General features: G+C 42.9%; 1 protein-coding gene across 2 annotated transcripts in view; it reads left to right on the top strand.

The window, feature by feature from the left end:
- The first annotated feature begins 21,509 nt into the window (after nucleotides 1-21,509).
- acp1 (acid phosphatase 1) overlaps nucleotides 21,510-26,200 on the top strand; it is a 19,265-nt gene continuing 14,574 nt past the window's right edge. The window contains exons 1-3 of one of the 2 annotated variants that reach the window (XM_062551154.1): nucleotides 21,510-21,597; nucleotides 22,812-22,885; nucleotides 25,104-25,217. In XM_062551154.1, coding sequence (XP_062407138.1) covers nucleotides 21,561-21,597; nucleotides 22,812-22,885; nucleotides 25,104-25,217 — 225 coding nt within the window. In that variant the 5' untranslated portion in view covers nucleotides 21,510-21,560. Of the gene's footprint in view, nucleotides 21,598-22,811; nucleotides 22,886-25,103; nucleotides 25,218-25,288; nucleotides 25,403-26,200 lie in introns of both variants that reach the window. The other variant, XM_062551153.1, reaches the window with a different exon arrangement.

Below are 26,200 nucleotides of genomic sequence, written 5' to 3'. Positions count from 1 at the left end.
TGGAATGCCTTAATTTTAATCTTGGATTAATTGTTAACTGTTAATCGCTAAAGCAGTTGATGGTAGACAAGCATGCTTTTCTTCTCCTAAAACTGACACTCACATAGGCTTCAAGGTTGCCTTTCCTTTCTTGTGGTGGGTGTTCATTTCACTTTGTCGTTGTGAGATGATAAAGTGACAGCCGAATGCTATTTTTTGCCACAGATTACAAAATAATTTCCCTTGAGGCTTGCCTGTGTAGGCGGTATTATCATTTATAGTGCATGACACGAAATAAGAATCTGGCCGACTCATCAGTCATTTCATGACTGTGCTTATTAGAGACAGAGAAATTGCACCACTGACTCACTAAAAGGATCCAGGTGCAAGCTTTCGCAAAAGCCAGGAAATGTCAGTGAGTGTTCTGCCAGAATAAAGCCACAGACTGACTTGAAACAGACCCTGTCATAAGATCTGTTTGGACATTTGTTTGTGGAAACCTCATGTCGTGTTATGTTGTTTCACACAAATAAATCCCTTCAGCAGTTAGATCACAACTCCACTGAGTGGTGTTCGGTGTTAACTCCAATCAGCGTGACGCTGCTTGAGGAAATAATCGAGAGGAAAGATAACTGCTAGCTCTAGATAATGTCATAGGAAGATGTCCAATTTCTTTGAAGCTTTATAACTGCAATCCATGTGCTTGTAATGCTGTGCAGAGTGAGTTGCAAATGAATTGCCTCCACGGTGGTTGTTGCTGTGGCTGTTAAATCCCCTGCTGTGGTGTGCCTCAGAGTCCATCAACAGCTCAAGCCATCCACCTCCAGTGAGGTCCCACCAGTGACTTACAGTACGTTCTACAGGAGCGGTGCCTGGCAGGGGTCAAAGGTCACCCAGTCCAGTGGAGCAGGCTACAGGTTGGTGTCTGTGAACATGGTGTGCTCTTTCCTCACTGTGCTGAAGCCTTTGATAGTGTCAACAAACTCTTCATCTTCCATGAACTAAAAGAGAACAAATAGTTTTAAAACTGGATTCTTTTTTGTTTGTTTGTTTTTTTAAATACACAAGAACACATTTTAGTACCAACTGGAAGCGCTTAGAAAGACCTTCTGGATTATGTTTGAAGGTCAGAGCCTTGTGTATGTTGGCAGGAGTCTCAGGTTTTAGATTTGAGATTTTCTGTCCCTGTCTGGGATCAATTTGAGGTACTCACCATCCCGCTGTCGTGCCACCGCTTATGCGGATCCCATTCCTCATTCCCGCCCTCCTCAGTCTTCTTCTCTATGACCTCACTGATGCTGCGGTGCAGGGAATTCTGGGAATGTGCGAGCGTTGACACGTGCAGTGTGGACACCGTGACGATGCCATCCTCCCCCTCCAGAACCTTACTGTCCACTACATCCTGGAAGGGAATTGGGTCGGGTCAAGGCTTGGTATCCTCAAATCTCTTAAGTATAGTCACTGACAAAAGTATTGTCACTCCTTTAGAATTGTTGGTTTTTAAGCAAAATACAAACAAATCAGGACCATTGCAATAGCTCAACACAACTGAAACAACAATTGGTTTACACAAAATATCACCAAAAATGTTGTGGGAAGTGAATACTGTCGAACTTGGTATGCTTGAATCTCTTAAGTATATGTCAGCTCTAACGCAAACTGCCAACGAGCAAACTATCTGTTCTAGCCGAGCACTTAAAAACGAATTGATGATTGATCTTAGAAAAGGTGTGATGAGGTCAGTGCCTCATATGTGCTGGCAGGAGTCTTCATGTGTAGAGTTTATATAACATTACTTGATTTCTACATTGTGTAGGTTTAGGTGTAGGTCTTGAATTTCCCATTGGGGATCAATAAAGTGTCTATGTATCTCTCTATCTGTCTATCTGATCTATCTAGGTGTAGATTTTGTATTTTCAGAGAGCGTCAGTCTTTGCAGGGACAGTTGAGCCATAAGAGGTTCTGACCTCACGGTGTAGAGTGAAGCCCTTCAGGGTCACACTGTTGGAGGCGCTCGTCGTGTCTGGCACCGTGTCAAACTGAAAAACAAAACTCGTTACACTGTTTGTCAGTTGCAGTCTGTTCAGAACCTACTGTAAACACTTACACTTACACTTACACTGTAAACCTACTGTCATTTAAGCACACATCAACACAGAATACTACAATGACTGAGATTGTTGGCAAATGTTACGAATACAGTTGTTTTCAAATGAATAGCAGTGTGTTAAAAAATAAGGTCAATAAAAACATACAGTATATCATGGTATCAAAAATCATGGTATGGGATGTTTTCTTGTGTATTTTCATGGATCAGTTTGAATTCATCATAATGGTCATATGCTGAAGAGGAAATACACCCGAAATGGATGTTTCGCCCCAAAACACAAGTAAGTGAGCAAAAATCTTGGATCCAGACATAAGGGATGAGGCAATGGAGTAGCCAGCTCAATCCCCTGACCTCAATCCCATTGGAAAAATACCGTTTCTGAAACAAAACAGGAACTATTGAATGTAGTTTGTCCATTCTGGGCAAAAATACAAAAACAATGGTTCTGCAACTAAATATTAGTTCAGTGATTCAAAGTGAAGTTAAATCTTCATTCTTCATTTATGTTAACTGTTGAAGAGAAACACTACTACTTTTTAACAGAATAATGTTCCTTTTCTTTATCTCCTGTGAAAAGTGATGCAGACTTGACAAATAATTTGTTAATATTGATTTGGAGTTGAATGTGGGATATTACATTTGATATATGGAAATAAAAACAGATTATTAAACTATTAAACTCATTTTGCACATATTTGAACTCAACAGGTGTTATCTTTTGAGGAGGCATCAAGAGAGTTTCTGCTCAACGACAGTGTTTTAAGGTGAGTGGGACAGTTACCTGGAAAGGCAAATAAAGGGAAAAGGCGCCAATGACCAAAAGAATCCACTTCAGTAATGTATGTATCTATATAATTTAGACAGGTGCACAAACGTAGTCAAAGGAAAAATATCCACACACTGCATTGTGTGCGGATACAACGTTTCGACCACTCAGGTCTTGGATACCGGGGGTGCCTCTCATTTGGTGTTTTATACACCCTCCCTTCCTTCCTCGATCCTCGTCCTCACTGATCTAGATAAAGAATGATGGGGCGGCAACAATGGGATAGTCTATCCAGTGTCAGTGGGAAGGAGCCTCGAGGACCGAGCATCGAGGATCAAGGAGAGAGCCTCCCCGGGAGCATGTAAGACATTGTGCAGACAAAAGATCCCCCCCCCTCCTCTCCTCACCAGGTATGAGTTGCTCGGGGTGGACACTGCCATGGGCCCCCTCTTCTCCAGCTGCATGGGCACCAGCGGGGGGCGCTCTCGGGCGACGGGGGGCCGGTGGCGACTCAGCGTCCGGTGCAGGAGCAGGCCGAGGACGATGGCCAGCAGCAGCAGCGCCACGGCCGCCATCACCACCATGAACCACAGCTCCCGGTACACGGGGGGGTCCAGGGACTGAGCCCCCGCACGCTCCCCGGCCGGAGTGGGCTGGACCACATCTGGCAGAGACAAGAGCGTACGTATAAGTATGTATACTTTTTTGATCCTGTGAGGGACATTTGGTCTCTGCATTTATCCCAGTTTGTGAATTAGTGAACACACACTAACCCAGAGCAGTGAGCGGTTAGGTGCCTTGCTCAAGGACACTTCAGCCGTGGACTGGTCAGGGATCGAACCAGCAACCCTCTGGTTACAAGCTCGAAGCCCTAACCAGTAGCTGTCCCAAGAGTGGCCAAGAGTGGCCAATAGTGGAGGTCAGGGCGATTTTCAGCTAAGGTTTCTCAGCTAATTTCTTGTGTTTTAGCCGCATTGTGTATAAGCCACAAGACAGTGTTTTAAGCAAGTAAAAAGAAACAAAACCATATTAATATAATATTAACTGCCCCCAAGTATTAACCTCATTGCTGAAGAAATTTAGCAAAATCAATGTATAAGCTGTGGCTAGGAAATTATGGTAGCCTACTTGCATAGGCCTATACTAAGGAATTGTAATTTATCCCATCCGTGAATTAGTGAATGCACACAGTGAGGTGAAGCACACACTAACAAAACTAAATACTTCTGGGAAAGCGTGTGTGGTGTCGGGGAATGTCGCAACTTTATGCCTCATCATGCCAGTAACCATGATGCTGCTTCTGTTGTAAAGCACTTTGAGTCCACTGATGTTGTTTTCAGATGTGCTTTGTAAATATAGTGACCTGCCTTGACTGGACTTGGCGTGAGAGAATGGTCACCACAGAATAACATTGACAATGCTGTTTGAGATTCACACGAGGCCAGGGGAACCTTCCAAGAGTTCACTGAGAGACATGTTGATTCGATTTCGGTTGCTGTTTTGGTTTCTCTCTTTCTTTATTTATGTGTTGCATAGCTATTTGCTGACAATATTGTCAAAGTTGATGGTGGATGGAACAAACACATTCAACTTTAGGGTGGGCTGAAGTACTAGCTTTGGTTTGGCCGAGGATTGTGGCGTGCCAAGGTTACCATAGAGACCACAGGCCCTTGGGATTCATTGACCGATAGCTGTTCTATAAAAGATGATTATTAGTGGAATCTCTAAAATAGGCTTCTAAAATGGACTGTGAGTGACAAATTGAGTTGTGAAGAGTCCTTCAGCTGAAAAAAACCCCAGAAACTGCTGTTTCTAGCCAAGAATATTGCAGGAATGGGGTGATAGAAAGAGATTGATCCATTCTAATATATAATACATTAATAGCACCACACACACACACACACACAGAAAAAGAGAGAGAAACACATGCAGCAGCGCAACCATTGCTGTATTAGTCCTTTCATTACAACAGTGCATGGCTCCACTGGTCTCAGTAGAAGTAATGCTCTCATCATCCAGAGAACAGCAGTGTTCTAAGGTTTCAGAGAGCAGTTAAATGTAATGAGAACACACAGGCCCACACTGCTTATGCATATGGTTCAGCATACCCATACATGCAATTGGATAATGTACACAAGCAGAATACTGTACAATGTAAAGCCTACTGTACTGTATATGACCAATTACCGACTCGGCTACACCCAGCTCACAAAACAGGACAGAGCACCAACCAACCAATCATTTCCAACAAAGAAAAAATTAATTGTAGTAAGACTGAATTGTTCTAAGGAGAACTCATTTAGCACTACCTGCTTTACATTGTTCTAAGGAGAACTCATTTTGCCACAACCTTGATAGCAACTTTATATTGTTCTAAGAAGAACTAATTTGCCTTGATAGCAACTTTATTGTTCTAAGGAGAACTCATTTAACCACTACCTTGATAGCAGCATTACATTGTTCTAAGGAGAACTCATTTTGCCACTACCTTGATAGCAGCTATGAATTGTTCTAATGAGAACCCAATGAGAACATTTGTTTCTCTTGTGTCCACACTCCACAGAGACCTGGAGGCTCAGCTCCAGCAAATTATCATCACATGAAGAGATGTTTTTTTGCTGGTAATATTTCAGTAATGTTCAGGATGTTCTCTTTTAAGGGTAAAAATAAAGCACTCCGTATGTTTGTCATATTTCTCTCATGTACTTGTGACACACGGTGTGACTCAAAAAACGTGTCACGTTATGTCCAATGTGCGATCTGACCCAGATCAGTCTGACTCATGTGCTCCCTCTAGCAGAGCTCTGACCTTACCGTGAGGATACACATGTACACACACACACACACACACACACACAGAGAGAGAGAGAGAGAGAGGGAGAGAGAAAGAGAGAGAGAGGGAAATAAAATCATCTTAATGTGAAGTGCCACTCACCAGTGTGTGTCTCCGTGTCGTTGTGGCTGCCAGGGGCTTTTGGCATCCTCTAATTTTGCACTACATTGGTCCCCAATGTGCTGAGGTGCGGATGTGTGTTTCTGCAGAAAGAACGCACCTCTTCACCCATCAATATTTCACAGCACACAGCACCCCGACAGGCACGCATCAGGAGCCTAAACCTCAAGCAATGCCACAAATCAAACATGGGGTCGTCCTTCCACCAGCATGACTTGCCACCGTCGGCATTCCCTCTGTTTGAAGCTGGTTGGTCTGGACAATGAGGCAGTTCGTCGGAATGCGCAGTCGGAATTCCGCACACCTGTGAATGGCTCCGGCGGCTCCTGTCCCCTGGGGCTCCATGGCAACGGCACCGCAGTTTAGGCAGGTTGAGTTACCTGGACAGCTCGTCTCATTATGATACACAACACCGGAGTATGGCCTACTCACTCGTACACACTCACACACACACACACACACACACACACACACCTTCACTCAGGCATGCAAACACATACTTGCATAGCTTTACTATTCACTTAAACACACATTTATTAATTATGTAATTACATGTTTACATGCATTCATGCACATTTACAAACATGTATATAAGTGCATATAAACAGACGTGCAGAAAATCCACACAACACCACACAACACACATCAGGTTTGATAAATAAAATATAATAATTGAACATAATAATTGAATACATGATGCTGTAGGCCTACATTCTTTTTTGCCCACAGGCATAACATAGATACATTCTTAAATGTCCCAATACTAGGTGAACATGATTCATGATATATAGCTTGAAAACCTTTTGCAGTCTTTTATACAGCTTATGTTGACACATTTGTTTACATACTGTGCCCTTAAATGCATGCACATATAAATATGCATTTCCATACAGAATAGATGGAATGAATGCACGCATGTGTTGAGTATGCACATGACATGTGCACCGCAGTCATTAAGAATCGAGTGCAGCTGACCTCCTCCTCCCTTTTCTGACAGGCGAGTGAGGGAGCTCTCTGGCTCCTGATCGGCACTGATGATGATCGTCTCTGCGGGTCACGTTACCTCAGCGAAGATGTACGCACGCACGTCTGCCTGCCTGCACTTGTCATGGGTACAGTTCAAAGCTAGTGGTATGACAGGGGTTAGGTCATGACTGCGGAAGCGTTTTCCATCAGCGGATTTGCATCCAGCACTGCATGTCCTGTGGTATGCCCCTATGAAGCCTCTCAGTGCAAGTGGCTTCAATTTGAAGTTGCACGCTGACAACATTCAACATGTCAATTCAAGTCTATCCAACCGTTTTACTGTCACCACAACGGGTCTCAAAACTAGACAAGACCCCTCTGAGATTGAACGGGTGATAGGCCGAAAGATGGCTTGAAAGATTTCCAAATGAGACTTATTGACTCTGTCTCCAATGTATCTAGGTTTACAACCAAACAATGAAAAACATTCTTCAAATAGCCCAGTGAATAACTTACAGTGCATTGACCCCATCTTGAAGCCCTGAAAGAATAGCAAACTTTACAATAAATCATTGTTCTCAAGATGCAAATTCAGTATACTGTAGATAGGAGATTGATAACCCATTGTGTATAGATCCCAATGAGTTAACGTGGGGCTTTGCGCTCACTTACTGACAGAAATCCCCTGTGCAAGTCAGATACTGCCATCTATTGGTCAAGATCTATCAGAGCAATAAGGGGTGATAGTTACAAGTGCTGAAAATATTCAAATGCTTCCTTTACCTCAGTGTCAATTAGAGTATCTTGAACTGGCCAGAGAAGTTTACAGGGATTTGTCTTGGCACGTTTGCATGGGGACAGGGTGTTGCTTCCTTTGTGATAAACAGTTCTGGCACACTCAGACGCACGCATGCACACACACACACACACACACAAACTGAGAGAGAGCGAGAAACAGCCTGGAGTAAAAGTGAGATGAACAGGACGAGACTCGTCCAGACATCCCGCTACTGTCAGCCTCAGAGGTGCATGTGTGTGGGTGCATGTGTGTGTGCTTGTGCAGTCTGTGTGTTTGTGTGCGCGCCTGCATGTCGGCATATGTCTGAGAACACTGACACAAAGCCTGACTGTGAGCCTGGGGCGAAAGTGTGGGAGTTTTTGTCTAAGAAATACTTTCAGCACTGTACCAAACACCAGACCTCTCACAGGCTATGTACTATTCCACAAACACACTGCAGATTACTACTAAACCAAATGGATTTCAACTCAGATTTTATGTGGAATTAAAAAGGTTTAGCAATACTCTTCCAACAAATTTGAGACTCAACACTTGCTCTGTGGATTTACTGTGTCAGTGTGTTGCCCTGTTCTGCTCACTATTCAAACAATAATAATACAAAAACACACACACACACACACACACACACACACATAAGCAACACACACATACGCACACACACACACACACACACACAAGCAACAAAAAAGAAACTGAAACTTTAGCTTAATACTCTTCTTTGGAAATATAAAAACACGTTTTTTTATGGAGTATTGGAAGCAGGATCTGATTTGGTCTGATAAATTCTTGATATATTCAACTCTTAACTCCACATGAAAGTTGTCCATTATCCACTTGGCCTGTTATTCATCTTTCATCCACCAGGAAAGGGATGTGGGTCCCCATCTGACCCCTTGATGAAACGGCCCATAAGGTGTGACCACCGCTGCTGATGTCATCCACTCCACAGGCAGTCACAGATGTGACACACCCATGGAGGGCCCAGCCCGCAAAAACAGCCACCTAATCCTAAGAAAGTCTCATAAACATGGAACATGATCCAGCGAAATGACTGCTTTCATGGAAGACTTGCTCCAGGCAAAAACACCTTCTCCTCCTAAGCACTCTCGGTAAGATCAGGTCTCATTGCTCCACACCTCAGAGGGTGTCTGTAAGATGGATGAAAAATTCTGCTCCAGTCCTTTTGTCAAATTCTGAAGCTAATTTAGCTGCTCACCATGGTAGTGTTCACGAAATACTTCTAGGCAGACATCATGAAAAAAAACGAATCATTTTCATCTTAGATACAAACAGAATAGCTATGTGGTAACAGGTTTACTCTAACATTATTGCCTAACACCTTCTGCTTCAGAGAACAGTCCTTTCACACAAGATAGTATGACATAGATAAGTAAGGTACAGAGAACTGGGGTTGTTTCATTTGTCAAGAATTAACAAACACAGATAAACAGATATAGATGCACACTGCCACAGATGCACACTGTCACTGTTTCAGGCATGCTACCTATGACACAGTAACAGAACAAACATAAAAGATCTGACAGCAGTTTTCCGACACTCCAGGCTAGGAATGTTGATTGTACACCTAGGGACACATTCCAGCCATCACGTGAGATTCTAGAATTTAGCTGCCAAGGGCGGCATATTCTGACCAGCCTTAATTCTGAACAAGGGTGTGTGTGTGTGTGTGTGTGTGTGTGTGTGTGTGTGTGTGTGTGTGTGTGTGTGTGTGTGTGTGTGTGTGTGTGTGTGTGTGTGTGTGTGTGTGTGTGTGTGTGTGTGTGTGTGTGTGTGTGTGTGTGTCTCAGTGAAAGCATCTCCCTTAAGACCACTGATTTCTTCAGTTGCAGGTCCCTGGTGTCTCACTAGCATGTCCTGACCAGCAGCAGCAAAAACACTAAGAAAACAGGTGCATGCTTAGAGACAACAAGCATTATCATGACTCATTACTATTGCAACTGTTCAATAGGCTACAATACATGTTCAGACCACAAACCCAAGCTCCAGTGGTTATATTTAGGTAATAACAAAAAGAAATGAATGCCTTAATATCAAATATTGAATACAGCAGGCCTTGTTTATGTAACATAATGCCCATTATGGAGGACATATTGTACGAACTAATCTTGCATATCTGAGAGACAGCAAAAGGACAGCAATCTCAAGCCAGATCTCGTAATTTTTTGCCGGATTCCGTTGCATTTCTGCAGCTGTATAGCCACTTAATTATCCGTGCGTTACGCTCAATTACAGACGTGGCCTGCCGGACATTCTCCAACAATTCCTCCTCCTGTAGCCCGGCGCTGTCGCCACTGCTTCGGGAGAACCGGTCTTCAGAGGTGCTGACACTGACGCTGCGTATTTTGCTCGCCAATTCGTCAGAGCGCGCAGAGAAGTTCTGTTTCCCAAGGGAAGCGACAACGTCGCCTTCAAGGCCGCAGTAGGTGAAGAAGGCTTCGAAATCGGCGAAGTTTTTCGAGTACCGAGAGCTGATGTCAGAGTGGGAACGTTCCACTCCTTTCCCTCTCCGCGTCCTGCGCTCAACCTCGGCCACTCTCTTGTGCCTTGGTCGCTCCTGGCCATCTCCGGTAACCGTGTTCTCCTGCTGGGCGCATATGTCCCCTTCAGGCCGATTTTCAGATTGTGTAACAGCGGTAGCAGGAGTAGAATCTTTTGAGCCACCCTTGCTCGCATCGGCTTCGGTCGCCCTCTCCTCCTCTTGGCTATCTTTACCCTTGGTCCCCGTCTCTGTCTCCGTCTTGTCTTTAATGGTGTTTAATAGCATTCTCCGGGCCGGAATACGTTTGTGCCTGACCCCAGGCGATCGTCGGATTAGCTCACATTTCTGCCTGTACAACAATAGAGAATCTGGACGTTTCTTGGAGCTGCTGCGTCTCACGGCAACAGTGTCCACTGGTTCACCTGAGATTGTTTTTTCAGCTGTCGCCTTTACCTTCCCGCTCTTGGCCGAACTCCTGTTTGATGAATCGTTGCTACTTACAGAATTCGCGTTGAGGCAGATCACCGGCTCTTGCGTCGAGTTGACCACCTGTTGGCTCTTGACGTAGCGGGGCTTGCTAGCCGCCAGTCTCTCGGCGGCAGTCATACCCGCCTTGCCCTCGCTCTCCAGTTCAAGTTGCTTGCGCAAGAACTCGGGCCCCTTCTCAAGAATGCGCGAAGTGTCTACGTCCGAAGATACCTGCATTGTATGTGAAGGAAAATAACCCTTATGCCACCTTCGTTGAAGTTCTCCACGCTATGCCTATCGATAAACTGATTTATATCGATCAACTGTTATCACATGAGATCTGAACACATTCGCCTGAACACGCTGATGTGTTGACCAGGCACGCACTGAAAGGCCTTTCACCCTCCCGTGTGTACACACATACCGCGCCCAACCCACCTGCGGGGCCCAGGTGACTGTGCCTACCGGAAGAAGGCAGAAGGGAGTGGGCGGCTATAACCTTTAGAAATATGGTGGGGGGTTAATATCCGAACTTGAGATTGCCGTATATTGCCTTATTTCTTCCAAGTGTTTTTCTCGAGTTTTGCATTCCGTTTGTTTCACCCTGTGCTTGTGTTGTACAACTAATTATGAGTTTTAGATATATTTTAACTGAACATTTTCTTCTACGTTTTACAAATTAACTGTGAAGCACTTGCCAGACATGTGCAAGAAATTGCGTCATTAGTATTCAGTGACAGCCTGACATTTATTTGGATATGCCTGAGTAGACATCAATGCTTTTAATTTGTTCTTATTATTATCATTAATTAGAGTGCATGAAAATGCACTCTACTGTTATCCGATTTATTCTTATTAGAGTGCATGAAAATGCACTCTACTGTTATGCTGTTTATTCTTATTATCGATATTATTATTCTTCTTCAGACACTTTTTGTGCGTTCAATTCAGCTTCAACCGTTCGACGTAGAAACTTCATTCAAACTGCGCTGCGTAGGTCTTACTTAGGTGACTTCAGCTATGTAATTTTCAACTTTGAAAACTTTATCGTTTAATTTATATGAATTTTTTAAAAAAAATTTTCTCCCATAGACTTAACATTGGATTATGACATCACAATGAAGTCGTTAAGCAATTAGAATCTTAAGCCAGGTGTTCAAAGCCACCTGGCAGCAACTCTCTGTCTCAGGCTTTCTGGCTCTCTTAAGACAACATATCCTGTTCAACTGTTTCCTCTGCCCACAACTGTTTCAAAATAAAAGTCCTCATCATTTTTGCATTTTCATGCACTCGTAATTTCCTTGGAATTACATCTCTAGTTATTTTTATTTTTCTTCTAACGTTTTTGTGCGTCCAATTCAGCTTCAACCGTTTAACGTAGAAACTTCGTTCAAACTGCGCTGCGTAGGTCTTACTTAGGTGACTTCAGCTTTGTATTTTTCAACTTTGAAAACTTTATCGTTGAATTTATATTAATTTTTTAAGACATTTTTTCTCCCATAGACTTAACATTGGATTATGACATCATAATAGGGCAATTAGAATCTTATGCCAGGTGGCCAGCCCCACCTGCAGCAGCTCACTCTCTCTCAGGCTTTAAGCATACAATCTCTCTGAAGACTACACACATCCTGTTAAACTGTTTCCTCTGTCCACAACTGTTTCAAAATAAAAGTCCTCACTGCAATAATACACTATTAAATCATTTAACCATTGAAACTACTCAACTATTTAACTGTTCAACCATTCCAACTGTCAGTTATCATCAACTATGCCTCCAGTCAACTACATGAAACCTCCATGTACCTAGCAACCAACATAGCAACCATTAAAATTAAGCGTTTATGACAGTTTCCATAGCAACCAACATGATTTTACTACAGTAACTTCTTTATTCCTGATAGTGGCCACCATAGATACCCTATCAACAAATGTTTCAAAATAAAAGTCCTCACTAGCAAGTTAGCATGGTTAGCATTGTTAGCATAGTTAGCATGTTTAGCATAACTGCTAGAAATGGTTAGCTAAGTTAGCTAATCAACCTGGTTAGCATTGTTAGCATTGTTAGCATAGTTAGCATTTTTAGCATAACTGTTAGAAATGATTAGCTAAGTTAGCTAATCAGCCTGGTTGGCATTGTTAGCATTTTTAGCATAACTGCTAGAAATCATTAGTTCAGTTAGAACTGTAATGTTTAAGCTTTAAACTGTCTACCTTCACACTATCAGCTTTCTTTAAACTATGCAACCACCATGTTTACCCTAGCTACACCTTAGTAACTATATCTACATTATCTACTGTATCTATACATTTTTGCATTTTCATGCACTCGTAATTTCCCTGGAATTACATTCTCTAGTTACTATTGTTATTGTTATCGGGCCTACTGCATTCATCTCCAGAAATAGCCTACGACCATGTCATATGTCAACCAAAAGTAGCCTAATATGCCAATAGTTCAGTGCGTTAGACTGAGCATGTGGGGCATCACGATAACTTCCTTTATAAGGCAGTCAGGTTAGTGTGTCAGGCTTGTGTTAGTATTACCTAATGCCAACCCAGCGATCTCAAATTACCAGTTAAACAGATTAAAGTATCACGCGATTAGAGATCTGGTGAGCACATGAGGGAAAAAACGGGATATTGCGGCACCGTGTGGTGATCTTGGCCACTTGCACGGTGATTAAAATGTGAGGTAATTGCCTGTGGGGATTCTTTTTGAATGCATGTACGACAGAGGAATCAAGCTTGTGTGGTGATGAATGAGGATATGAAGTTTCCAAATCTCTGTTCTGGCCCTGATTGTATTTGTTTTGACTTGCACACACACACACACACACACACACACACACACACACACACACACACACACACACACCCGCCCCACTCACAAGCACACACACATACACACACATAGGCCTGTACATGCATGCACGCCCAAACACATACAAGCACACACACACACAGACACACAAGACACCCCGCCTCACTCACAAGCACACACACATACACAGACGCGTGCTTGTAGAACACCGTCCAACAAAATCAGTACTGCAGGGTTATGTTTTGGTCATCTATGATCTGGTCAGTGTTGGTCTATGATGGGAACCATGAATCAAGCCATCCCTACAGGCCTCCCGAGTCCAAACAGAAAGAGAGAAGATGATGGATGTTAGTGCTATTGGACCAGTCCAATCCAGTCTCTGTCGGTGCCAGCAGAACTCAACACAATCCCCCACGAGTCCCCTCCTGACCTTTTACCTTTGACCTTTCGCTAATGCTCCAGGCTGCATCTCCGCCGCTTACTCTTGACAGGACCAGCTGAGGCATCTCTCCGTGATTGAACTCCGAACATGAAGTCGGACCACTCAGGATGTAGCCGGTCGTGATCCTGACCGAATCTCTCTGATCCTTTGAACTTTGACCCTTCCACTTCTGCTCCCCTGAAGCCTGAACCCTGAGATAATGATATAAGCTTTTTTTTGTTAGTAAAAGTGGATGCTAAACAGGGATGCTAGAACTGAGGATGAGCCAATCGAACGGAAGCAGAAACACTCCCCAGGCCCAAGCATTGCGTGCATGCAGACTGCATCCTATGTGGCTGTTTAAAGTGATGTATGTTTATGATACGTGTTAGGTACGTGATTTCCTTTGAGTCTGCAGTGTACAGTGCAGTGTGCATTTCTCATCAGATGGGCAAGTTTTAGAAATGGGACAGAGCAGATGCGCCTCATTTGTCATCAATGCAGTGATGACAGACACTGGCTTTGTGGTAGGAGTCTGCACATAAAAAGTAGGGGTGTAAAAAATAACCGATACATATCGATATTCGTTTTTAACCTGTAAAAGACGACTACATCGATGCATCAAGCCTCGTTTCGAATTTTTCATGACATGAATCGGTTATTGTTTCGATTTAAAAGAAACAAATCGGTTCACATTCGCAAACGTTTCTGACTTGACCGTCTATTTTGAAATACTCGATTTCCTGGCCTGGTGCGTGGCTGTGTGCATCCCAATTTTGATTTGAGAACAATGACAGCCTCTCCATTGGTCAAAGATGGCATAGCCTATCACGTTCTTCTATCCATTCCAACGAAACGTGCCCTGGACGTGCCTGAAGGAATGAGATGCTAGTCTTCCTCAGAAAAGATTTCTGACAACTCCGAACCTATATTCAACGCGCCGGCGAAACTTAAATCCAAAGTTTGGAAGTCGTTTGGCTTTTTCAAAAGAGAAGGTCTCTTTATATGGCTCTGGTTCTATCTCTCCCGTTGTCAAGCGGGCATATCCCAGGATTCTGATTAACTTTAACTTTGAAAGATCGCTACTTTTATAGCCTACATGGCATCCAACTAGCTACAATCCACCTCCGTCATATGCTACAATGTTACTATGGTTCTGCACGTCTGTATTTCAGCTTGGATGCAACGTGACAGTTCATTTAAACTTCGCAACGAGTTTGGCGAATTAATATTCAAGTGTGATACGGGAACTACTTCAAAGGTAGCAAGTTATACGAAGTTAATGGCCACCCCATCAGCCAATCAGAGAAGAGAATTCCATTGTTGAGGGAGATAAGCAGAGAATCATTTATTCTTTTACATGAGAAAAGGCCAAGGGCAAAGCACTGCTTTATTTTCTTTTGTAACGACACCTCTTTGGTCTTTAATTTTTTTATGCAACATATACAGAGATATGTTTTTCTTCTGTTTATTTCTATATGGTGTCCTCAGTGTGTGCCATTACTAAAATATTATATGAAAAACCTCACCTTTTCACAATAAAATGTTTTGTCATGTTCATACATCAAGTTGTTTGTCCTATTGATAACCATTAACTTGATCATGTAAAATGTGCACAATTGTAAAGTGAATGTGCACAATGAAAAATAACTTTCAGAATGCTTTCGATTATTGAACCGCATCGAATTGCATCGAATCGCATCGAATTGAATCGTACCGAATCGTTTGCTATTAACATGTATCTTTTTTTGAATCGTATCATGACAATGTATCTAGATGCGAATCGTATCGTCTTTCACATGAGAGATTCACACCCCTAATAAAAAGGCATGTAATTCTCGAACTTTCTACTAAAAGTCCCTCCAAAAATGTCCATCCAGTCGTAGCCCTAGACCCAGACCACCAACAACCACACCCTAACGTTGCTATGTAGAGAATCTGACCAGCCTAAGGCATGTGTGCATGCGTGTGCGAGGGTGTTGCATGTACAGTATACACTTTAATGCACCATACACCTACTCATTATTCACCAGTAGAGGGCGGTAGACTGAATGTTAGTGCTGGATAGGCCTATACATGCACATTAGCGCTTCTCAGCGAATTTCCCCGATGACAATTAAAGCCCTGTGGTTTTGAACGAAACACTGCCTCGCAGACGAAGGTCTTTCCATTAATTCCAAAGGAAACATGCTCAAGCCAGCTATAATGGGGATTCTATAACCAATAAACTGTATGTCACATACATGGATGTATGACAATAATACTCTTTGACCATAGAGTGGAGAGGTTTTTTGTGCTCTACATGCTTTTTGTGTTTGTTGCCCAATGACAGTCATTCGAGTTTGGTGGAGAGGAGACACTGGCACTACCTACAAGTCTGATTTTTACTTCTTCTTTTTGAATGCCTTTAATTTGACAGGGCAGTGAGGAGAAGGGTGGGAAGCACGTGGGAAAGGGAGATGGGGCGCGATCGAGAAATGACCCGGGTCACACTCGAACCTCTGTCCCAGCGGGCACGTAGACCCAATCATGACCCCAGACGTCGTCCTTACCTTACTAATCTGATCCGCTCTGCGCCCGTGCACTAACCAGCCCATGAGTCCATCACAGTGAACCATCTCACCTCAGAGTCAGGTCACAAGGCCAGTGTCAGCCCAATATGCCTCAGAAGTTTGCCTGAAAAAAGGGGCCAAAAGTGCCATCTCTGCCCATATAAGAGCTTTGGGTCCTTCTTGTAGGTGAACTTCAGAGGTCTGTGGAGCCAGTTCAGCAGAGTTCTTTGAGTAAATAGACATGGAGTTTTGATTGGCTGATATGTGTGTGTGATTCAACGTGCTGTGTTTGTGTGCATACGTGATTTATAAGGTGTTAAGGAGCAGAGGAGAGCGTCTTAAAGGAATAGAGGAGAGAGTTTTCATGGATTGGTTGGTCCCTGAGGAGTAGTATCAGCAGCTCCTCTGTGGGTTTAAAATTCACTCTCTTCATCCTTTCCGGAGAGCTGTTACGTCTGCTGCTATTATGTAGTTACATCTGCACATGTGCATGTATGTATATGTGTGTGCCTCTCTCTCTTACTCTTTGTGTGTGTGTGTGTGTGTGTGTGTGTGTGTGTGTGTGTGTGTGTGTGTGTGTGTGTGTGTGTGTGTGTGTGTGTGTGTGTGTGTGTGTAAGTGTGTAAGTTCAGATGAGGTGTGAGTAAAGTTATGTCGTAAGCTCCTGTAAGCACTGTTAATCCCCTGTCATACATGTAGAACAGCAAGCCTCCTCTCTGCCAAAGATCTCTCTGAACTGTGGGCGGCTATATTTCATAAGGTTATTAAATATATTGAATCATATTTGTTATATTTATTATCAACAAGTTCCCATTGAAATCAGTCCATAAGACTTCAAAACCATAAATCCTGTTGCTGTGTGGGAACAGCTCAAAATGAAACTGAGGGAAAGGATGACTGAAGATTTAGCGTTGCCAATCCATACAATCTACACACCAAATCGAATTAATTAGCAATAAGTTTAAATGGGATAGGGCCGTCCGAATTCTAGGAAGCATAAAGAATCTGAGACAAAGAGAGGGAACAGTGTGATTCTCCTGTCTGTTTTATTTTACCAGGTGTTAAGAATATCTGTCTCCTAGTGCTGGGTGCATCTGGAAAGTCACTTTTGATTTTATTTGATACAAATGTAAGGTGAATGTTTGACTCCAAACATATTTGGGGGCTGGAGTATAGCTGAAAGAACCATTCATAGTCCAGTTTCACGATCAGAACCACTAGCGTTGCCTCTTTGGCTCTGAGCTATGTTGTGTGCGGTTTCCAGCCTCACGGTTCTAACATCTTGCTTCCATCTTTTGTTCCTCATGCAGGGCCGCTGCTGGCCATTTGGGCGCCCCGAGCGGAAGCGTAGCGCTCTTAGAGTCTGACTCAGCCTCCCTCAGCGTTGTCCCCTTGATAAGAGGTTCATCATCCTTACAGGTTGGATACGGCTCCTCATGTTGTCAGTTAGAGCCCTCCAGGCAAGTTTCCCACATGGATCAAACCTAGTCCTGGACTGAGAGAGAATTTCAGTCTGGAGTCTATGGGACTATGAACTTAATCCACGTATGGAAAACCTGCCACGCAACACCAAAACCATCTGTTTGTCACAAATGATTTCTCATCACAATTTTTGTGACTATTACCATGCTTCTGTACATGCTTATGTGGTATAGGTAATATATCACATAAAAAGGTTTGTGAATAAATGTGAATGTACAGTACACTCTTTAAAAAAGGGTTCTTGGTGTGCTATATAGAACATGCAGGCTTTAAAGAACCCTCAGGGGCTCCTTTGATGGACTCTTCAAATAGTTTTTTGGTTCTAGCACCTTTTATTAAGGAGTGTTTGCTATGTGTATTTCTTAAGAATTGTGCTCAGACCTACAGGAGTTGGACTGCACATATGTTGGAGTTGGAGTATTCCCATGAACTCTCATTTCTCCTCTCTTCATCTCCCCAGGACTGTTTTGCATCTTTCACTCTGGAGGAGAGCATAGTTTAACTTCCTCTATTTGACCGGCCAGACCATGAGACTAATCGATGCTGGTTGATATCAAAAGAAAGAGTGATGCCGCACTTATTCACTGTCACAGATCCTGGACCAAAAAATCCATTCAAGATTGTTTTGAGGTTTGTACTTATTTATTATTTTATTTCATGTTTATGGGACGGACTGCGAAAAGAATCATATCAAACAAATGGCATAAAAAGAGCCGCATGTTTAAAGTCAAAGCAGAAACAGATCTTTGGCACCTCTCTCCCATCTCCCTCACAATGAGAAATCCAGATGTGACACACTCTGATAGAAACAGACTCCAAACATGTGTACTCATGCACACAGACACCCTTCTCTGCATTTCAATGACCTCTCGTTGTGCGACTGGCCAAAAGTCAGACAGGAGGGAGAACAAATCTAGGCACTGTTAACTGAAGGATTCAGTGACCACCAGCATCTGAAATCTGATCTTTTAATCAGTCCTGAGAAATACAGTATGTAGCCTATGTCTTTGCAGGACATAAGTTTAGATATCTTTTATTTCTTGTCTCTGGTTACAGTGCTATAAGCGTCCAGTGTCTTGTTCAAGTCAAGTCAAGTCAGTTTTATTGTAAATACTTCACATGTGTTATACATACAAAGGAATTGAAATTACGTTCCCCGCTATCCCATGCGTAGACATACATCCAGACAAGACAGAACATGACACCACCAGGGAAGACAGGACATGACAACAGTAAAGTGCAGAGACATACAATAAAGTGCAGAGAGCTTAAGGCTTGTTATTCACACAACTCCAAAAGAAGTCCTCAATAGAAGTAGACAATAACAGAAGTAGACAATAAAAGTCAGATGTGATTTACAGTATTCTCATGGAAAGAAGTTTAGGAACTACTCACTCACCATAATGCACCAGAATTCTCACCACACACCAGCTTGAGGTGCAGAGTGAGGGAGTGAAAGAGCCAATTTCACTGGGGGATGATTAGGGAGTCAGATAGAGTGAGCCGGGAACCCTCTACCCTGTAGGCTCTTTAATTACCACAGTGAGTCAGTCAGGACCTCGGTTTAATGTCTCATCTCCTGCAGTAGTGTCCCTGACTCTGCACTGGTAGCCTGATAGCCAGACCCACATCAAGATGTATAGGGTCTGGGCACTCACCATAGGCAGGGCTCTATTGGAAGGGTGGGATAAACTGTTGTCTTTCAAATTCCCTCTCCATTCAATAGGATAGCGCTACAACGAATCATCTTCTTGTTTTCAAGTAGGCCATACTGTAGCAGGATGCTTAACGGTCGCAACTTCTGTTCTGGTCGCAGGTCAGTCGCCGTTATGTTAAGCCCGCCTACCGACTCTATACGCAATGTGATTGCCCGAGAGAAGTTTACCCGGGCAACCTCCCAAGTCAACGGAGAGTTGCTAGACTACTTGCTAGACTACTTGTTAGATTTGCTGCCACTAGGGGCGTCTAGATTTCTAGGCTACTGCACTGGGGCATGGGGATGGGTCAGCCACCAACACCACTTCCAGCAGTATTTGCCAAGGAGGTGTCCCATCCAAGTACTAACCAAGCCTATACCTGCTTAGCTTCAGTAATTCAGCAGAGACAGATGTAGGCCATTAGTTTGGCTGCTGGCTACAACACGTAGCTAAGAAATAATGATGATAATGTGAACCCTGGGGCCAATGTCACAATGCTGTTGGGTATCAAACAACAATTTTAGAAATGTATATAAATCAGCTTTTTCCCTTTGAAAGCAGCTGTAAACAAGTCTCTAGCTCCATGTGTGTAGCCTATGTGTGTGTGTGCTTGCGTGTGTGTGTGTGTGTGTGTGTGTGTGTGCGCGTGCAGACACACTTATTTAGCTCAGCAATGTGATACCATGGTGGATACCATGTAGGCCTATTAAGCCTATCAACCTAATCTCACTGTGCAGGACAAACACCCTGAACTCCAATCTGGTTTCATAAACACTGACAAATACTGCTGTGCAGCAGAGCATGAACTGAAATACACTTAGCCTTTTTTTGCTATTTCCCATGACCTCTAGCAAGCATAGGTCAAGACTTTAAGAAGATTTTCTACTTTCTAGTTGCCCTAAAATTAGAAACCCACAAAAAGGAATAGACCTAGACCAGAGGTATAGGCACACAAAGAGTCATTCAGTGAGTCAACGACATGTAACAAACATGTTAGGCCTATAGTCAGGCAGCCATGGGGTCAGACCTGGTTTTGTCGGTTAAAGTTTTTTTTTGCTGAATCTAGTAGACTAGGGTTACCTCTTTAGGATTGAAGAGGGTGCCCGGTGTATATTAAGCCATTCTTGTCCAATGTGGTTTAAGGCGGATATACTACAGGTGAATAGGGTAAAAATGAACTAGCAGATATCACTATGAAACTTCACCAGTTGATTACTTAAATCAATATGAAAAATAAATGTATTACAAGTTTTCTGAAATGTAATGTTTGAATATGCAAATTAGGCATGATGTAATTAAATATGATTTGCATAAACTTAAAAAGATGACATCTGAACATTGGATAAAGCCAGTTTCAATTTTTTTATTTTCATTTTGTTGACATAAGAGATGAAAAGTATTTTAGAGAGGGAATTATGGATATCTCGTTTAGTTATTCAGTAAATCAGAAAATAGCCTACTATACCAGCCTTTTAAAAAATCAATTTTCGCCATGTTTTTTGGAATAAAATGTCATGTAAATCAGGCTAAGAATAATATTAACAAACCCCTCTGTAAAAACATTCTAAACATGGTTAGGTATAAGACTGAAAAGTTTGGTGTATGTAGATGCAATTGTGAAGGAGATTATGTTCTCAGAGTGTTGTTTTTTTTAGCCTATTCACCTAGGCCTACTTATATTCAACACATTGGACAAGAAAGGCTTCATATACGAAATTGCCCAAGGGATATCACCGGGCTCCCTGTTAAATCTTGAGGCACCCCCTAGTCAACTAGAAAAAACTTTAACCTACAAAACCAGGTTCACCTACTGTAAATTATGGCATTTGGAATAGGGGTTCACGTGGATAAAATAGGCTAATGTTTTTGCATGTTTTATTTTATTTTCTATTCAATGATAATAAAGTAAAATAAAATTTTAAAAAAAAAATAAAAAAAACAATCGGAAATGTACGCGTATGTTTTAACTATAATGAAAAGTTAATGATTGCTATCATATCAGGCATACTATTAGACAGCTATTGAAGGACCTTAACAAGCAACATGGCCACTTCGAAATCTGTCCTGTTCGTGTGTTTGGGTAAGAATGTATTTTTACGTAAAATGAAATGTGCTTAAGCACAAGTATGAATAGCATTGCATAATACTATTGTAAATAAATGCGAAAAGATTGAACGCCATCTGTAAACCTGGGTTGTGTTGTTCATGGAATTCGCGACTAGCCTTGACAGGCTTGGTCCCTGATAGTTAACGTGAAGTTGTCGAAGCATCACATTTTTACACTTAGAACACTTAGCGTTGGTTGTCATTTCATTGTAGTACAAGTGAGGAAATAAGTATTACTTATATAATCTAATCTATGCACTGGATAGTCGTAAAGCTGGCTAGACAAGTTCTGGGTATGCCACGCACTTGAGCTAAGTCGCCGGTTAGCTAGTGAGGTAACGTCATGTAGTTTGTCGCTATGTGTCGTTGTTTTCTCGTTGTTCAATTATTTAATTAAATAGTAATGTTGTTCCCTGTACCATTGTCGACATTTGTATCTTGTCATTTAAATTACATTGGTGAGTGTGTATATTTTAAAAATGTTAACGATTCTACGTCATTCTGTCAGGTGAGGTGACGTACGAAACGCAGTTGACAGTAACATAAGTTGTCAGCCTCTGCTTTTTTTCACTGTGATTTGGTTATGAATACGCGTAGGAACGATTATCAGTTTGAATTGCAGTGATTCATACTCATATTATGGTTTGGCTCACTTGGTAGCACTGCCATTTGGTTGCAACTGCAGTTCTATGGGGTTATGGTGTTTTGGTGACCTTTGCTCTTTTGGATCTATGCTTAGCATACTTATCTTCGTGGAATTGCATAGCACTGCCAACTGTACTGAAATACAGGAAAGACCCTCTTCATGTCAGCTGTTGCAGTTTGTTGCTGTGTTAAAAGCAGTTGAGTTCTGAACTGTCATTCTGTCACAGATTTCCATGTAAGTGAGGATGGGAGCTTCATTGAATGTGTGTCTTTCCAAACGATTAGAGTGCTGTCCTGGATAATCAGATCAAATAAAGTAATGGGGAGGCTGCACTCTGCATTAACTCACTTTCATTTTTATCATAGATTTCCATTGCCACATGCCTGTGGGTGTGTAGTGCTGCCGAAACTGGTTTCTGTTGAAATACATTTGTGGTTGCAGAGCAGGTTGAGGCCGGGTGTGTTGAGCTCTGTGGTGTCTGACTCCTTTCTTTCCCCTTTGCTTCCTCATTCCCTGCTGACATCACTGCATCGCCTCTCCAGGGAACATCTGCAGGTCCCCCATCGCTGAGGCCGTCTTCAGAAAGCAGGCCACTGACAAAGGAGTCGCTAATGATGTAAGTTCGTCCTCCTCCTCCATAAGACCAGATGTCTCTAGGTTTAGCAGAAACCATCCCTCCGTTGATAGAACATGTCATATAGCCTTATGTAATTTCTCCGGCAAGTCACAGACACCACAGACGGGAAGTATGGCACTGGGTTGACAGTTCCACGGCTCGTCTCAGACTTTGGCCTGAGCAGTCACTGTGGTTACGTCCTCCTGGACTTCTCTGAAGGGTTCCAGTTAGGGGTGGGGGTGATAGACTAAAAACAAAATAATTTCCTGTGTATTAGCTGCATTGCGTATAAGTCGTGAGTCGTGACTAATAGTGGGGAAATTATGATACTTTTGGTGATGATGGCATGAAAGTAGCAGCCTACGATTAATCATCATTGAGAGCCGTGCAGGCAAATGAAAGTATTTCCAGTTCTTTCAGGCAGGTCCCCCCCATCTCAGCGGTAGGGCTGCACGATTTGTGGAAAGTATCTAACTGCGATTTTTCTGACAGATATGCGATATGATTTTCGAATGTCAATGAATTAATTCAGTTCAATATTCCAAATGTCTTTTTAATTTGTGCCACCCATCCCTGATTTGTGAGTATGCCCGGTGCACAAAAATAGTGGATAATATCGTTGGTTCATATAGATTATGATTGCAACAATTGTGCAGCTCTATCTTGCAACACACTTTGAGCAGTCATCGGGCAGTTATTTTCTTTTTCAAGTGAATGGGGAGGCCTACAGGGCACGGGATATGTGCAAAGACTACTGCTATATTGGCATTACAAACTAACCCCATGCATTTCTGTGGAGCATTCTTGGAGTGCTGTGTCTTCTCATTAGAAAGTCTCAGGTATAACTTACCGTGATTTCCCGACTATTAGCCGCGTCTTATACATTGATTTTGCAAAATTTCTTCAGCTATGAGGTTTATACAGGGGAGCAGTTAATATGGTTCTGTTTCTTTTAACTTGCACAAAACACTGTCCTGCGGCTTATACACACTGCAGCTTATATGCAGGAAATTGCTGTGATCATGACCATGAGTCTTCTTCCTCACCTCCAGTTTTAACTCCTAAACTGCACTTTGTGCTTCACAGTCTGCTTATTGGTGTTCTACACGTGAGCCACGCACTGTGCAGTGCATACGTAAACATGTCATCAACTATCTCCTTAATATGGCCATATGAAGCATTCTTATCATGGGGAGGAATTGGTATATTGTTTATGATATGATATGGCAATTTTTTTTTATCTAATTTTGGTGACTATGTATGATATGACAACTGTTAGGATTTGGAATTATATTAGAGTATAAGTATATATTTTTAAGTCACCATATTTGCATGGCCTGATTAGCAGGAAGTGAGACACTTGGATGAGACGAGCAGTATGTAATTCCCACATCAGTAATCGGTTAAACCAGTATAGCTGCCATTTGTTGTTTCAGCACATCAAGGAAATTGTGCGTTAGTTTTTTTTTTTTTTTTAACAGGAACTGTTGTGATGTGTCAATATAATTGTTGTTCTCTGTGCTAAAACTGTTTGGCCTGTGACTTTCATTTTTTAAAAAAATACACTAACACTAACATTAGGTGTTTCTGAACTCCAGTGATGTCATTGTTTGCATACATTTGATTGGTTGGTTCAGAGTACTCTGGCTTGCAATCATTTGTTCATGTATCATTTTTGAAATGATGGGCACTGACAAGGAAGACTCTTTCTTTTACAATAATGTTCATGGGAGGGTCAAATTTTAAAATTGTGTATCACCTGTTAAAGGAGAAATCCGACATTTTCACAGATCTCCGTTTCTCGAGGTCTCCGAGTACTGTCAGTATAGGAAAAAAAACCCTGAAAACAGCGCTTCACTCTGAGGGCATGTCTATGGGAGTTCACGGACATGCCCCTAGAGTGTGGCACTGTAACTGCCTGGCTGTGTTAGCTGCTGGCTGTAGCAACTCGAGCTAGTTTTTTTCATAGAACAGTACTAGGTGACCTCAAGAAATGGAGATCTCTACAGCTGATGGCATGAAACAAAGCCTGTGATTTTAGTTGAGTTGTAGTATGCAATGCTGTTTGGATTGCTGTCATTTGTTTGTTATTGCCTTGTTAACTCTGTTTGAGCACTTGCTCTTTGCGTGATGCTTGTGTTATGTGCATATGTGTGTTATATGTGTGTTATGCGTGTGTGTGTGTTTTGCGTGTGTGCTCCTCCGCCTGCACGCATAGTGGAGGATAGACAGCGCCGCCACCTCCACCTACGAGATCGGGAACCCCCCGGACCACCGCGGCCTGGCCTGCATGAAGAGGCATGCGGTGCCCATGCGGCACGTCGCACGGCAGGTAGGTCCCTGGAGGTAGCCTGTCCAGCTAGCGTTAGCTCTCCCCCTCTCTGCTCTGTGTGTCTCCTGCAGTGGTGCATAGACAGTGGTGCGACCTCGAACTGGAACGAGGGCAGCTCTCCTGACGCCCGAGGCATCGCCTGCCTGCGCAAGCACGGCATAGAAACTGACCACAGTGCCAGACAGGTACACATATGTGTGTATACTAACTGCCGCCCCCATACACACACACATACACACACTTACAAACATACATGTGTATACTCACTGCCCCCCAAACACACACACACACACACACACACACACACACATACACACACACACACACACACACACACAATCATCGCCTGTGTGTATGCGTTCCATTGTGGTGCAGTGTGGGCAAGGGAAAGTGAAGGTGTGTGTGTGTGTGTGTGTGCGTGTGTGCGTGTGTGTGTGTGTGTGTGTTCTATATTATGGTGGTGGTGGTGGTGGAGCCATTTTCTCCTTCTTTCCATGCGGTGCTGTCGCTTTGTCTCACCGGTTGTTCCATTGGGTGATGTCTAGCTCCTGCCACTTCCCGTGTAATGCAACGTGTTCCCAACTGCTTGATGTGATGTTCGATTTCTTTAGACTGCTTTTGGTACTGTCCTTGAATCCTTTCTGTCTACCTTCCCTCGGCTGAGAGCGCGGGTTCTGTTAGGGGAGACGCTGTATTATTTGTAACCCTACAGTATTGCTCCTCCTGGGTGTCCCTTGGTGCCCCCCTCTCTTTTCTTTCGGTCATGCATCCTGCTACTGGAAAACAAGAAGATGATTCTTTTAGCGTTATCCTATTGCGTGGAGAGGGAATTTGAGAGACAACTGTTTATCCCACCCCTCCGATTGAGCCCTGCCTACGGTGAGTTCCCAGACCCTATACATCTTGATGTGGGTCTGGCTGGTCAGGCTGCAAACATGCACCACTTTCAACCAAAATCTCCACAGCGCTGGAAGGAGTCGAAC

The sequence above is a fragment of the Sardina pilchardus genome, chromosome 12 (genome assembly GCF_963854185.1).
Source record: "Sardina pilchardus chromosome 12, fSarPil1.1, whole genome shotgun sequence".
Classification (NCBI taxonomy): Eukaryota; Metazoa; Chordata; class Actinopteri; order Clupeiformes; family Clupeidae; genus Sardina; species Sardina pilchardus.
This window is presented reverse-complemented; position numbering and strand designations above follow the sequence as displayed.